The 15,295-nt window shown below is 37.8% G+C and overlaps 1 protein-coding gene across 3 annotated transcripts; it reads left to right on the forward strand.

Moving 5' to 3' along the window:
- The first annotated feature begins 3,785 nt into the window (after positions 1-3,785).
- Positions 3,786-14,138, forward strand: LOC149800278 (heat shock 70 kDa protein 12B-like). 3 transcript variants are annotated; one of them, XM_089959866.1, is made up of 6 exons: positions 3,830-3,891; positions 6,908-6,973; positions 8,787-9,086; positions 9,442-9,660; positions 11,161-11,317; positions 12,129-14,138. In XM_089959866.1, exons 3-6 carry the CDS (start codon positions 8,793-8,795, stop codon positions 13,190-13,192), a joined length of 1,734 nt encoding a protein of 577 aa, XP_089815992.1. In that variant the 5' UTR covers positions 3,830-3,891; positions 6,908-6,973; positions 8,787-8,792; the 3' UTR covers positions 13,193-14,138. The 3 variants fall into 3 exon arrangements, with proteins under 3 accessions (XP_089815990.1, XP_089815992.1, XP_089815993.1); XM_089959867.1 differs by having other exon boundaries at positions 3,843-3,891; positions 6,829-6,973; XM_089959864.1 differs by lacking the exon at positions 6,908-6,973 and having other exon boundaries at positions 3,786-3,891.
- Positions 14,139-15,295: the final 1,157 nt, after the last annotated feature.

The following is a 15,295-nucleotide window of genomic DNA, read 5'->3' on the forward strand; positions in this document are numbered from 1 at the left end:
TAATCCAGAAATTTACATACATTTTTGTGACAAGTCCATGAACATTATTACTGTAATATGCCAAGGGGGTTCTTTCTACAGAGCGAATCTAACACTCGCATGAATTTCGCTAAAACTCACCTTATTTCCAATGACTTCTTGACAACTACCATTGTCAATTGGAATTTCTAATAACTGGCCAAAACTGTAAATAGTTTTCCTCTAATCAATGAGTGATCACCACTTCACATTTGCATAAAAACTTCACAATTGCATGACTTCCTCAAAACTCCATGGTTTCTCCTCATTAGCTTGCCATAACATAATGCCGGTTTTTCTGTCCATGAAACTATAAATAAAACTAAAACTCCCAAATCGGGGAACTATTTTCTTACTCTATCCTTAGGTCAGTCAAACCACGATAATAAATCTAGTTTCACCTGTATCACTCCACCATATTTACTATCGTAGCAACAATAAAAGGCATCTACAGATAATGGAACAACTCCTCATTTATTCCATTGAAACACATATCAGTCCCTTTCACAAACTGTTCACATGGTGATGCACAATCAAGCAGCATTTGTAGATTTTAATAGGAACTACTTGGCTGGTGCCTATTTATGCGGTTCTTACCTGAACTCACTACGAAACTAAATTGTGCCAACAGGAAACCTCATCAATTAGCTAATTATTCGAGCTGAGGAATATTTCTCTTACACTGATTTCCAATAATCAAACAATTAATTACTAAAATCTAATAAATTTATAAAATGGAGACGTAATTGCAAATGGTATATACTCTAGACTTATTACATTACCCACGCCTTCGAAAGAGATCACTCGCCCTCGAGTGAACATGAACGTCATAATTGATTACTCTCCTAAACTCAGCCACCAAATCGATCCGTGACTCCCATACATGATTAAAATAAAACTCAAAATCAATAGACCTGTTTCCTAAGACCCGTCACTCTCTATTTAAATGTTTTTAAAGAAATAAACTAAACATCAACAATGAACACAAATTATCTAATTTGGATCAACCATGACACTGCTTTGAGCGTCCATCCAGTACTCAAACTCTCTCACAACAGTCTTCATATTACACTGTAGCAAACACTTCATAACACATAGTCTCTAACAAGTCAAACAAATGTAACACATGATCGTACCTGTTTACCACGAAGAACCCAGGTCGGAGATTGCATTTCCACAAGGATAACACGTATCCCCAAAGACCTTAGCGCACCTGCGCAAATAAATGATCATCATCAGTACTTGTCAGCTGACTCTCCTCTTATATCTAATTCGCCACTAAATTACTAATGCAACAGCGAACGAAATCGGCTCCAAGAGACTTTCTTCCCAAGAGCAGAGTTCCAACACTATCACATAAATTATTACAATTAATCAGGGACATGCAATATCACTATCCCATGCTGATAATTAGTTGACATGTGCTATAAACATTCCTTCAGAAATTCCCAATGGACACTGATCTTTCCAAGCAGACGATCCAATCTATGCATGATGAAAACCACTGTGGACTATTACCCGGATGGTGGCCAACAGCTTTCCAAGTACACTCTATGAAAAACTTCCCAGCTGGTACGTCTCTAGCAAGTCAAAGCAAATGTAACACAGGATCAACCCGTGTTTACCACGGCGTAAACTCAGGTCAGAGAATGCGTATTCAGTAGAATAACAAGTCTCTAAAGGACCGCAAAAGTATATAATGACTTAAAACGCCCAAACTGGCGCGCCACATCGTCGTCTACAGACCAGTTCTAGACTCGACACTGCCTTCATGCATCTACACCATTAGTACTAATTCTACAGAGAGAGTTGTTGTTGTTGTTGTGGGGTTTAACGCCATTTTTCAGCACACGATATGCTATGTATGGCGGCCAGTATTAATGGTGGAGGAAGGACCCGGGAAAACCCCGGGAAGAACCACCGACCCACGAGAAACTACTGGCAAACTTTCTCACATTCCCACATTGGCCGAATCCTAGACTCGAACCCACGCAGACAGAGGTGAGATGGCAGTGATCCGTAACGGAGAACGCTTTAGACAACTCGGCCACTCGGGGCCCCCTACAGAGAGAGAGAGAGAGAGAGAGAGAGAGAGAGAGAGAGAACAATCTACTTACATACAAACAATCATAATCAAAACCACCACCTTCCATTCTAACAGATAACTTTAAAGGCAGGACCTTCCATTCGCCTGTTTCCAAATTGTATTGCTATTATTCAGGTCTGCGTCGCTCAAAGCACAAATAAAACCAAATTCTATGTTACCGAAATCTTATTCCAAGCAGCAAACGATGACTTCTGACGAAAAAATTCCTAACTTAACACTGTACAGGATTAATCCCGAAAAAGTATCGATATGAAAAGGCTGTGATTACATACGGAACTCGGAATGAAATTCGAATCACACTATGTACGCGGCCGATGTGCACAGATAAATCAGATTTTATCTGCGTGACTTCTGTATTACCACCCTTTGACAATTTGGCTTAACTCAACCAATTAACTGGCAAGGGAACACTACTGCTATCCACCATGTTTTTCTGTCAACAGCCAGTGAAAAAATAAAAATCAAACAACTGAAATAAGTTTAAGATTATGTAAGAAATTTAAGAAAAGACCATGTCGTATCTTCATCCCCACCCCCCAGGATTCACGCAGGATTCAGTTGCTTTAAAGTAATCAACCGTCTTGTCATACTGAAACAAAAATTACTCTTTGTCATAGCTAGAACTATCTTTCAAATGTTTTCGACATGTATACAGATTTAATGAGTTTATGAATACTCGTTTCCATTTTATGGACATTTAGTAAAGGTAAATTTTCCCGTATTTTCTGTGTAATGTATTTTACATGTTTGCACGGGATGGGTTTTCAACCAAAAGTAGTGCAGGAAATACACACCAATCTAAAAATATATTTTAGTTAGTTTGGGTTGTTTGGATCCATAGTTCTTTAAAAACAATGTATACATATATCAGGAATGGTTATAGTTTCCAACAACCAATGCTGATTCGCGTGAATTTCACCGTACATATAATATTGAATTACATTTGCACAACCAATTGAAAATATAGTCAGTCATCGATTAGTTTAATTTCCAACTAATCCATTTTCTTCTATCCATTCGCCTGTGTATGCTTATCATTTCATTGATTTCTTACGTTCGAGTTTTGAAGAACAATAAAACTGAGAATTTGAATGCTTTCAAATGAAGACTGTATATAACTATGTCCTGTAAGTCGATTATCTAATGTCCTGTAAGTCGATTATATAATGTCCTGTAAGTCGATTATATAATGTCCTGTAAGTCGATTATATAATGAGTCATGTAAGTCGATTATATAATGTCCTGTAAGTCGATTATATAATGTCCTGTAAGTCGATTATTTAATGTCCTGTAAGTCGATTATTTAATGTCCTGTAAGTCGATTATATAATGTCCTGTAAGTCGATTATACAATGAGTCCTGTAAGTCGATTATACAATGAGTCATGTAAGTCGATTATCTAATGTCCTGTAAGTCGATTATGTAATGTCCTCTAAGTTGATTATTTTATATCATATAAGTCTATTATCAAATGTCCTGTAAGTCGATTATGTAATCTAACCTCTATTGATAAAGATGAACATTAATAATAGCGCTTCAAACTTTCTAATTTCACAATCCTCCAAAGGTTTGGAATGTACAAGCGATTGCATTAGTGCATTGACATCTATTAAAATTTAATGACAATGCATTTGTTATGAGGGAGTAAACTGAGTGGAAGAATTTATTGTGCAAGAGTATTCCGAATAATGGAATTTCACAACAAGGAAGAAAATTGATAGACCGGCAGTGACATAGGGAAGTGTAGTGCAACTTCGCATTTATCGGTAAGTTAGATGTAGATACGAATTTAAGCATTAATGAAACTTACCTTTAGGGAGGAAATTAAATCGCTTAGTCTGCACTCAGGATTTCAATACAGGAAAAATTATAGGGTTATTGAAACTGTTGCATGGATAATGAACAACAAGAACTGGGAAAATCCTGTCCCCTCTCCCACCCCATAAGGAAGAACTACAAGAGCAAAAATGCTAGCATTGATTTGAAAGGGTTTTAGGTGTATCAGCTTATTTTGACGACAAGTGGTCTCGTTTAAATTAGGCTGCCACAAACTGACCTTAATGTGTGAATTTTGGTGTTGTCTGGAGCTCGCGGTTTCAACTTTCGTTTTCCTCAGCCTCGTTTGGGAAGCTGATAAACGATATACCTCAGTAAAAACGTCTGAGTTACATTCAACATAATTAAAGTGTCACCCCAAATTTTGTTCAATTTAAAAAGATATTTTCTTTCCATGGATGCTTGCATTTTATGATGTAAAGAGTTCGTAAGGTGGCGATACTTAGATTACACATACCTTTAAATGGCAATTATTTACTTTATTTAGATCCTCATATATCCATATTACTTGGTGGATCATGATATACACGCCCTGAGAAATAGCATACATACGGTAAATCCGATGTTAAACTATGCGGACACTTTTGTAAGAGGTCAGCCTAAAGATATGATCCAGAAAAACAAGATTAAATGATGCTAAAATGAAAGCTACGCGTATAAAAAAATCGTACTACCCTGGAATTTGTTATGAATAGACCATACGTCTCTTTTCTTGACCCAAGATAGTACCTGTCCACCAATGTAAAAATCCATAGCAATCAAAACTTTTCGTCTGGAAATTTCTGGATGACAGTTAAGGTACAGAGCATTTAACGATCGGAATTGAGTAGACTTTGGTTAAACTGCGTTAGTATTAAATTTTAAAACACCAATACTTATTTAATTTAAGACGAGTAAATGCGATTACATGACCACGTTGATATGAGGTAATCTGGAGTAATGACAATCTTCCATTCTATGCCTCAGTATCGTCACAAGCCAGTAGCAACGATCAGTTACATTCCTTTATGCTAAAATAAAGGAGCGTAGTGAAATGTCGCCAGTGGCTTACGACGATGTAGTCCGAGTTTCCTCTGACTCTCACCACCCCAGGAATGGATTAAGGTTATTTAGCCCTAGACACTTCTTTATTATGACTGTCATGGATATGAATCTCCCTCTGTATGTAAACACATTTCAACAACACGGTTTCGTGGGCCCATGGCTCAGTGCCTACGATGCCTATTAGATACTACTGACCTGCGCCACCCAATATTAGTTATTTTGACATGGGGTGTGGGTCAGAGCGCCTTGCCTATAGAAACCTTTATATTCGCAGACATCCGCGGTATCAATATTTCATAGTCGCTTTCTACCCATTTTCGCAAGCCGAGGTTCCGGTGTGTTAACCCTATCAACACCTTGGCGGGTAGAACAGATAGCTTAGTGCTTTGTCCTAGCGACATCTATTGGATTTGTTGAGTTGCCTCCCTTAACATGTAATTCCACCTAACCAGTAGCGTGAACAGCGGTGCATTGCACATCGACCGAAAATGGTGGAGGCAATTGACTTCAAAAGGATACTTTATACGACTAACATCGAAAGTATGACTACGTACCAGAGGGAAGCCATTACTGGTGTATTTGAGTGAAAGGTGTATGTACACACACGGACCGACAGTGGAAGACTGTACTCCATTTGTCTCAATCATCTAGGAACATCGTTCAAATTTGAACTTCAATTTGAATGGATGATGTAACTTGTCGCCGCATCCAATGAAATTGACAGACCCGAGACACGGACATATTTGCTCGATCCGCCAAAGTGTAGACAGGGTTAACGCATCGGAACCTTGACTAGCAAAGATGCTTTCTACCGGGACTATACAGCAAACTTAAAGGACCTTACATCTATGCCAAACGATCGGAATATGATTCAATTGATCAGAAATTGCGATTATAATATTCGTTAGGTCTTGAATCCGCTGCCAGGTGAGACGAAAATACAATGTTGATGTAATTTGATCTGGTAACCCACAATTTGCATTATTGGTCATATACCCAAATCTCGCAAACAGCACGTGTATTACACCAGCAGTCCAGTAATTACGTGATATCAACAAAGTAAAAACTCCTTCCCTACAGACCCGGCCCAAGGTAGCATGCAGGACCTAAGGCAGCAAAAGCGATGAGCGGGGCCTCAAGTAAAAAACTATTTGTGCAAGCGCAAGGATATTTGTGATGAGGGGTGAATGGGTCTTGTTGAGAACTGTAAACAAAGCAATATAGACCCTCTGGGGCCAATCAAACCCAGGAATGGGGTCACGTGACTAGTTCAGCCAATGGAGTATAGGTTTAAGGTGTACGAATATTTGGGTCGGCATTCTTAGCGACACTTGGAAAAGAATTCTTGGAGATACGGGTTGTATATTTAGCGATCATAATTTTTACATTTCCCACCACCACCCCACCAACCGCCTTGGTGTATAGCTTCTTATCTTGTAGTTATTTTGTAAATAACTGTAGGCATGTTATATCTTATGAACATAACTTGTTGCAGCTTAATATGAATTTCTCAGCAGTAACATTGTATGATGAAGGTGTTCACACCTGTACTACACAAATTATTCAAGCGTCACATTTCTTTCATGTATTTGTATCCTTTGTTATTTGTATATATTTGAAAATAATCTTTGTAAAGAAATGTCATGGTTCTTTCTGTTACATGTACATTATGGTGGTCTCGGCTCCCAAAAGGATTGTTTTTAGTTTGATGGTTTACAAATTTACATTCAGATAAGTAGTTTATCACATAATATGTAAAAGTAATTTTGTAAATAACTTTATGAATGTTAGATCATATGAACACAATATTATTTTTAATGCAGTTGTCACTTATGTGGACTGCATCACCAGCAGTCCAATAATTACGTGATATCAGCAAAATAAAAAACTCCTTCCCTACAGGCCTGGTCCAAGGCAGCATGCGGGGCCCAAGGCAGTAAAAGCGATGAGCAGGGCCCAAGCAAAATAGTGAGTGCGCAGTCACAACTTAAAATATAGAAAATTTGAGGTTAATCATTTAATTATCAGCTAAAAGCTAACTGCAAATACCATTTTAGCGAATCCTCTCATTCGAGAGAGAGAGAGAGAGAGAGAGAGAGAGAGAGAGAGATGTACGTCTCATGTAGAATTGCCGATTACAGTCAAAAGACGACAATAAAAAGATGAACACAAGGCAGCGTCTAAGTGAATAGTGCCTCTCTCTCCAGTATTAGCTATATTCCAGCATTATTATTCATTTTGAAATAAATTTAATTCCGTATTAACAGACACTTATCATTTAGTTTTTAAACGTCCGCTGTTAATTGCTGGGCTACGATTGGGGATGTTAAATACTACGCTCCAGGTCAGATGGTTTCATGTAAAATAAATAGTACCTTTCCCAAACAGAATATGAAATTATCAATTATCATTTGTCCAATTATCAAACATTCGCTCCTGATTTAATTCTTGGGCTAAAAATGCGGCTGTTACATATTGCGTTCCATGTTAGATGGTCCCGTGTAATACAAATAACACATAAACACTTGTATTAAATATGCAAGACTCTTTTGAAATATGTTTTTCTTCAGCTTAATAATCGAAATAAAGGCGGTTGATTCTCTATTTAATATTCGGCCATTACCATTATACTTTACGCCTGAACGTCGTTCTAGCGAAGAAAATGTATAACGTATATAAAAACTTTAATATGGCGATTCTGATAACATCTTGTTATTAAAGTCAATGCTAGAAACATAAGATTTGGAATGAAAATGAAAATAGGAGTCATAGGTGGTCAAACGTGCTTAATGGGAAATATACAGATCATTTCGACAATATGGCAAAACAAAAACAAGTTTTATTGGAGCACGTTCACATGGTAAATTCTTGTCCGCCATTGGCCTTTTGTAGCAAGAAAGAAACAATAAAAGGTATAAGATAAATACCTTTTTGTCTCAAACAAGCTTCATATGATGAAGCCTTGAAACATTTCCAAACTTAGGTTTGTCTCACACTGTTATGCTCTGGGAAATTTTATCCCGTTGTTTCTTTCTCCTCTTTGCAGTTTTCATCTATTCAGCACTCTTTGACCTTTCGCTTTCCAACATTTAATAATATAAAGCTTTTGGTATATGTGATCGCAAAGACAAATGTTGAAATGGAAAATCTTGGGACTTCTTAATTTCAAGCAGGTTTTATAATTTGATTAATTAATCTTTTAGCGAAAAGGAACACAGTGAAGTATCTTCTAAAAGTTGTATACTGATAAATAAATCAGAAAGTATCACAAGAAAAATTTCAAAGTTTGTAAATTCCTCCAGTATTTATATTATGTGATTGAATACAATATAATTGACCTTTGACAATGACTACAAGTTTCAAACAAGTACGACAGCGCGTAAAACGAGAACGTTTTTGCCGATTTATTGCATTTAGAAAATTTTAAAACAAATTCCTTATCCTTAGGTTTGGGGTTTTAGGGCACAGAAACACAATGGTAGCCGACAGGTGGCGACTCTGGTGAGCTAAAGCCTTCGCGGTTCTTGCTTCCACTAATAACCTTTTACAACATGTAGGAGGGCGCATCGGACTATTTCTACATCACTGAACCCGCACGAGGTGAATTCCTTGCGTACTAAAAGTGTGAATTTAGTACTAAACATGACATGATTATTCCTGAATATAAAAAGAATTATATTCTTAAAGCGTCCATCTTGAAGATTTACTGGCGACTGTCCTTGCCATTTTTCAAACTTGTTTAACTGCACATACAGGTGTTTACTTTTTGTGTTTCATGTAGACCACGATGTCCTTTCCAATTACTGTCGCCATTGACTTTGGGACCACTTTTTCCGGGTACGCGTTTTCTCTGTTATCTGACTTCAAAGCTGACCCGCTGAAAATTTGTACCCCTAGCGGATGGAACGCTGGCAATTTACTGTCCCTAAAAACACCGACATGCGTTTTGCTTCAACCTGACAAGACCTTCAGCCATTTTGGTTATGAGGCGGAAGACAAATACAAAGAGCTTGCAGAGCAAAAAGAGCATAAGGACTGGTACTATTTCCGTCGTTTCAAGATGATCCTACATAACAAGCAGGTAAGAAAGCCAGCACAATACTATAATGTATATTAGTATACCAGTTTATTGTGACTTAAAAAGCATACTTATAAATGGGCCCATTCATGTTATTTATATATTCATTAAACATTGTTTAACCGGCTGATATGTACATATTCACGGTCTTCAAGCAGAATACTTTGATATCATTATAGATGCCACGCTTTCAGTTGGTGGTAGCTAATAGAAGCTTAAAATTAGATGTGTGAAAGTACAGAACGTGCAACCTGAATTACATCATACATAGGTTACGTCATTATCTGGAAGAGGGAAGCAATACTAATGATTTTCTAGGCAGAATGCTTCATGATTGAGAATCTTCTGATTTACACAGGGACTTCGTCGGGAAACCACCATAGAAGATGAATTCGGCAAGCCACTTCAGGCAAAGGAAGTATTCGCTCACGGGATACGCTATCTAAAGAACCACGCCTTAAACCTCATGGATCTCCAGGGGAAACACATAGATGAGTCAGAAATCAGCTGGGTCCTGACTGTACCCGCTATCTGGTCAGACGGCGCCAAACAGTTCATGAGGGAAGCTGCACAGAGTGTTAGTATATCGAAAATGATATACCCAAGTCTTTTTTTCTTAAAAAAGAAATGTTATATAGTCAGCCACTCCATAGTTTATTATTCATTGAATGTCCTGCAAAAACACCTCCATACCATGTGCATGTCTAGGCATTACGTCATTTTCGTTTCGATTTTTTTCTAGATCTGCATATATGTAACAGTGGAAACAATATCACAGCGATCCCTGGATGTTTTAATGAAATTATTTTTATTTTTATTTTTATCAAACTATCCTGCCAGAACAAGAGAAAAAGACATTTCGCAAATGAAACAGTTGTAAGTTTAGTGGAGTAGACATTATTACAGCTGCCAGCTTTTCAGTAATCATAACAATAGATAAATTTCCAATCGTTTGATTAAACAGCTTCGTTTTGGTTATTGTAAAGCGTGCACACGTTTATAAAGTTTGGTAAACGTTGCAGCCTTAATAGTAGATCGAGGAAAACGTCATCTCTGCATGTTCTTGTTCTTTATCTAGCAGTGTCGGTTATCTGATCAGACAATGCCAGTCATTTTATGAGAGTAGATGTTATCTGATCCGACAACGCCAGTCAGTTTGTGCGAATAATTATTATCGGATCAGGCAACGCCAGTTAGTTTTTGAGAGAAGCTCTTATCGGATCACACAACGCCAGTAAGTTTATGAGACTGTGTTATCTGATCAAACAATGCCAGTCAGTTTCTAAGAGTAGCTATTATCGGATCACACAATTCCAGTTAGTTTATGAGAGTAGCAGTTATCTGATCAGACAACGCCAGTCAGTTTCTAAGAATAGCTGTTATCGGATCACACAAACCCAATTAGTTTATGAGAGTGGCAGTTATCTGATCAGACAACGTCAGTCAGTTTCTGAGAGTAGCTGTTATCTCATCAGACAACGCCAGTCAGTTTGTGAGAGTAACTGTTATCTGATCAGATAACGCCAGTCAGTTTAAGAGAGTATCTGTTATCTGATCAGACAACGCAAGTCAGTTTCTGAGAGTAACTGTTATCTGATCAGACAACGCCAGTCAGTTTGTGAGAGTAATTGTTATCTGATCAGACAACGCCAGTCAGTTTGTGAGAATATCTGTTATCTGATCAGACAACGCCAGTCAGTTTGTGAGAGTAATTGTTATCTGATCAGACAACGCCAGTCAGTTTGTGAGACTATCTGTCATATTAGTAGCTTGATAATCATATCGTTTACTTCTTTTCTTCTAACCATCATCGTTTTCGTCGTTGTACTGCACCCCATTATCGTCGTGATTGTCGTCATAGACATCCCCTCCTTCATCTCATCATCATTTCTACTACCCAGAATTAATTTTGCCATTTATTCTTCTGCATGTCAACACGAAGAGAATTTTAAACGCTGTTACATGAATCGTAATTTTTTTTTATTCGCCCTAGGGTTTCGTAACTTTTTTAGAAAGTAATACTCCTGTTTTTTTTAACCCTCAAACAATATGTAAGAGTCACTCTCATCCCCTACAGTGTTGTATAGAGAACCACCAGCTGAGCATTGCCCTGGAACCAGAGGCGGCCGCCCTCTACTGCAAGCATCTACCCATGGGCACGTTAACGGGCTCCGATGATTCTGGTTTCACCGTTTTCTCCCAGGGCACCAAGTACATGATCATCGATCTGGGCGGTAAGTTTGAATTCAAAACTATGAAGAATAGCCAGCCTGGTTGAAAATTATCAGCATCCAAACAACGTAGTACATGTTTTCTAATCAATATATGGAACAGGAGCAAAACTTAAAATGAAGTTGGCAGACTCGAAACAATGATAAAGTAATCATATAAAAACGTTTTAATTCATTGGAGAGTTGCCATCATATGACCAGAAAATGAGAGATGAAGTCTGCTGCTTGCTGACTTTTCATGAGGATATAGCTGTATGAAAGATTGTGTGGAAAGATGTACCCTAAATTTTGAAGAATAAGAATATGAACAAGATGTAAGGGTTGATAAAACACTGAACACAATCATAATTTTATTTAGTTAGAATCTGACAGGCAACACATAAAGGGGATAATTACGACTTTCCTGACAATGGCTGGATACAGTATAATGGCGAACAACATTTTTTGTGAAATATGTTTTCACTTTGTTCAATTATAAAACAAGATGGTTATTTAATTTTTTAGGAACGAACTGTATTGTTATACACGAACTATATATTTATAGGTGTTTATCAATACGCATGTGTTTGTAAGACGCTTTGCAAAAATTGTTTTTCTTTTTCCACTTTGATAAACAAAGATTTTATTACGCTACCAATTTAAAAAAAGAAAAGAAGCTTGCTGCTTCTTGCCTAAATAGATAGCTTAATGCAAATATCATAAAACGTCGTACAATTTTGTAAATGTTCACCGAGTTTCTATATAATAACTCTATGAATGCAAACATTAAACTCTACAACTCCGATCTATATGTGATCAATTTGCTTCCCTTCAGGTGGGACGGCTGATATCACAGTACATGAAGTGGAATCTAAGGAGGCAGTAAGAGAGCTTCATAAACCAAGCGGTGGGGCATGGGGCGGTGTGAAGGTTGATGAGGCATTTTTGGATCTCTTGAAAGATTTGGCTGGGGAAGATGTGGTACGTCAATTTACAGAAGAGTGTACCGAGGACTTTCTGGATCTGTTCAGAGAGTTTGAGCTTGTAAAACGGCAGATCAAGCTGGACATGACAGATAAGCCGAAAGTCAGAGTGAAGATTCCTGTATCTTTCTATGAAATTTTCAAGAGTAAAAGAAATAAGTCCCTGAAAGAGTCTCTTCCCCAAACTGGGAAATATGCAGGCAAAATGGAGTGCTTAGCGGACAAGATGGTAATAGATGCAGAGGTCATGAAATCGCTGTTCAAGAAGAACATCGAAAACATCGTGGAACACATACAGGATGTTCTTGGAGAACATCCTGTTCGCGGTACAAAAATCCTTCTGCTAGTTGGAGGCTTTTCGGAGTCACTTATCGTCCAAGAGTCTATCAGAAGAAGGTTTTCAAACATGAAGGTCCTGGTTCCTTTCGACGCCGGCCTCGCTGTGCTGAAAGGCGCGGTTATCTATGGTCACAAGCCAATGTCAATCGCTTCCCGAATGTGTCGTCTGACATACGGCATTGCTGTGAGCAAGCTGTATCAAGAAGGACAACCTGAAGAGAAGAAATATACCGACAGTCTGGGAAGGGTTCTTGTTAAAGATGTCTTCCACAAATACGTTGAAATGGATACCCCTGTTAAGGTAGGTGATTTCCAAACGAGCGTAGCACTGAGTGCATCTAAAGACCAAGGAGTAGGGCGCATTCGTGTTTACTCCTCGAATAAGAAAAGTCCCAACTTTGTCACCGACAAAGGTTGCACACTGCTGGGTGAGATATTGATAGAACTGGAGGAGGAGGATGAAGGTGGAAGGTATGACGTTAAGATGGCTTTCGGAGGGACAGAAATAATTGTAGAGGCGACTGAACAGACCACAAAGAAGACGCAGCGGGCTACTTTTGACTTTTTGACAGACTGAGTCAGATGCGAACTGAAACTAGGTGTAAACAAATCTCAGGTCATCTACGAGTTGTGAGCTACTTTTGACTTTCTGAGATATCGAATAATGAGAAATCAGTATGAACCATCATTTCAAATCATGTGTGAAATGCAGTTTTAAAAGTCTCATCATCGCATCTGCACGAAAATCATAAACATACCATTGGTATGGGGGAAAGAAAAAATATTTCATAGATTTAAATTGTTTAGTATCGTGTGATTTGCGTACAAAATACTGAGAATTGTTCATCACTAGTCCATGTTTAAGGTATTTGGATGTTCATTTGTTGGGACGATTATTGATTCTACCATGTGAAATCCATAAAATCAGAGGACTTTTGATATTCATTTGCTAATTAATCAATTTGATAATTAATGGCTATTTCCAGAATATATATTTGTTTTGCTGACCATTGATATCAGCCGGCCATGAACGCATAGGTTTAAACCGCACGTCAGCTCAATCCTGGTTATACAGTGCCGAGTAAATTTGGGTACTCCAAAATGGCACAACAAAGATTAAGGTGAGATAGGGCAAAACCTATATCTTTCACAGTCTTTCTCTGCCTGTCTCGAGAGAGATATTTGTGTGTGTACATGCATGTGGTGTGTGCGTGTGTGTGAATCTACGTGAATTCTTAACGATATATACAATCTGATCAGTGTATTTGGGGCACGAAATATTTAAGTAATTATGTTCCATTTTAAGTACGATGCGCATTTTCATTATTAATTTGTTTGCACTTGTATCTGACAGTTAATTTTGTGATTTACTAATAAATGTATTCTGCTGTCCTTAAAGCACATGAATGGGTCAGAAAACGTTGGTAATGGATTATCATTTACGTAAAGAAATTAATGGATGGCTTGCAGTTTATTTTAAATATACTGTTTTATTAGTCTTTAATATAATGTCATTATTATTATTATTATTATTATTAGTAGTAGTAGTAGTAGTAGTAGTAATAAAATAGTAGTAGTAGTAGTAGTAGTAGATGTGGTAGTAGTAGCAGCTGTTGCAGCAGCAGTAGTAGTAGATCACTGATCACAATTGGATCATTCAGATGGATAACTGTTTCAGTAATGCAAATTCTGCTCTGGAAAGTGACATGAACCTACACCCGAAGTCACTGGACATAATTTCTATGTCACGTGATCATTCATACTGGACAATAGACCATGCATAATACATACTATTTATAAAGTATTATGAACATTACAATGTACATGCCACACAGAAAATACACTGCTAATGGAGTGTAAGAAATACGCTTTATGAACACACCACACAGAAAATACACTGCTAATGGAGTGTAAAGAATACGCTGTATGAACACACCACACAGAAAATACTTCTAATGGAGTGTAAGGAATACGCTGTTTGAACACACCACACAGAAAATACACTGCTAATGGAGTGTAAGGAATACGCTGTATTAACACACCACGCAGAAAATAAACTGCTAATGGAGTGCAGCGAATACGCTGCATGAACACGCCACACAAAAAATACCCCCACTTCTAATGAAGTGTAAGTAATGCGCTGTATGAACACACCACACAGAAAATACACTTCTAATGGAGTGTAAGGAATACGGTGTATGAAAACACCACATAGAAAATACACTGCTCATGGAGTGTAGTGAATACGCTGTATGAACACACCACACAGAAGATACACTGCTCATGAAGTTTATAGAATACGCTGTATGAACACACCACGCAGAAAATAAACTGCTAATGGAGTGTAGCGAATATGCTGTATGAACACACCACACAAAAAATACCCCCACTTCTAATGAAGTGTAAGTAATAAGCTGTATGAACACACCAGACAGAAAATACACTTTTAATGGAGTGTAAGGAATACTCTGTATGAAAACACCACATAGAAAATACACTGCTCATGGAGTGTAGTGAATACGCTGTATGAACACACTACACAGAAGATACACTGCTCATGAAGTGTAGCGAATACGCTGTATGAACACACCAAACAGAAAATGCAGTGTTAAATACTGATTGCAAAGTTGCCTGTAATTTGGGTGTGAGTATGGGTGGGGCAGCTGTAAATCTAGTCATT

The sequence above is a fragment of the Sinohyriopsis cumingii genome, chromosome 5 (assembly GCF_028554795.1).
Source record: "Sinohyriopsis cumingii isolate HCF-2022 chromosome 5, ASM2855479v2, whole genome shotgun sequence".
Taxonomy (NCBI): domain Eukaryota; kingdom Metazoa; phylum Mollusca; class Bivalvia; order Unionida; family Unionidae; genus Sinohyriopsis; species Sinohyriopsis cumingii.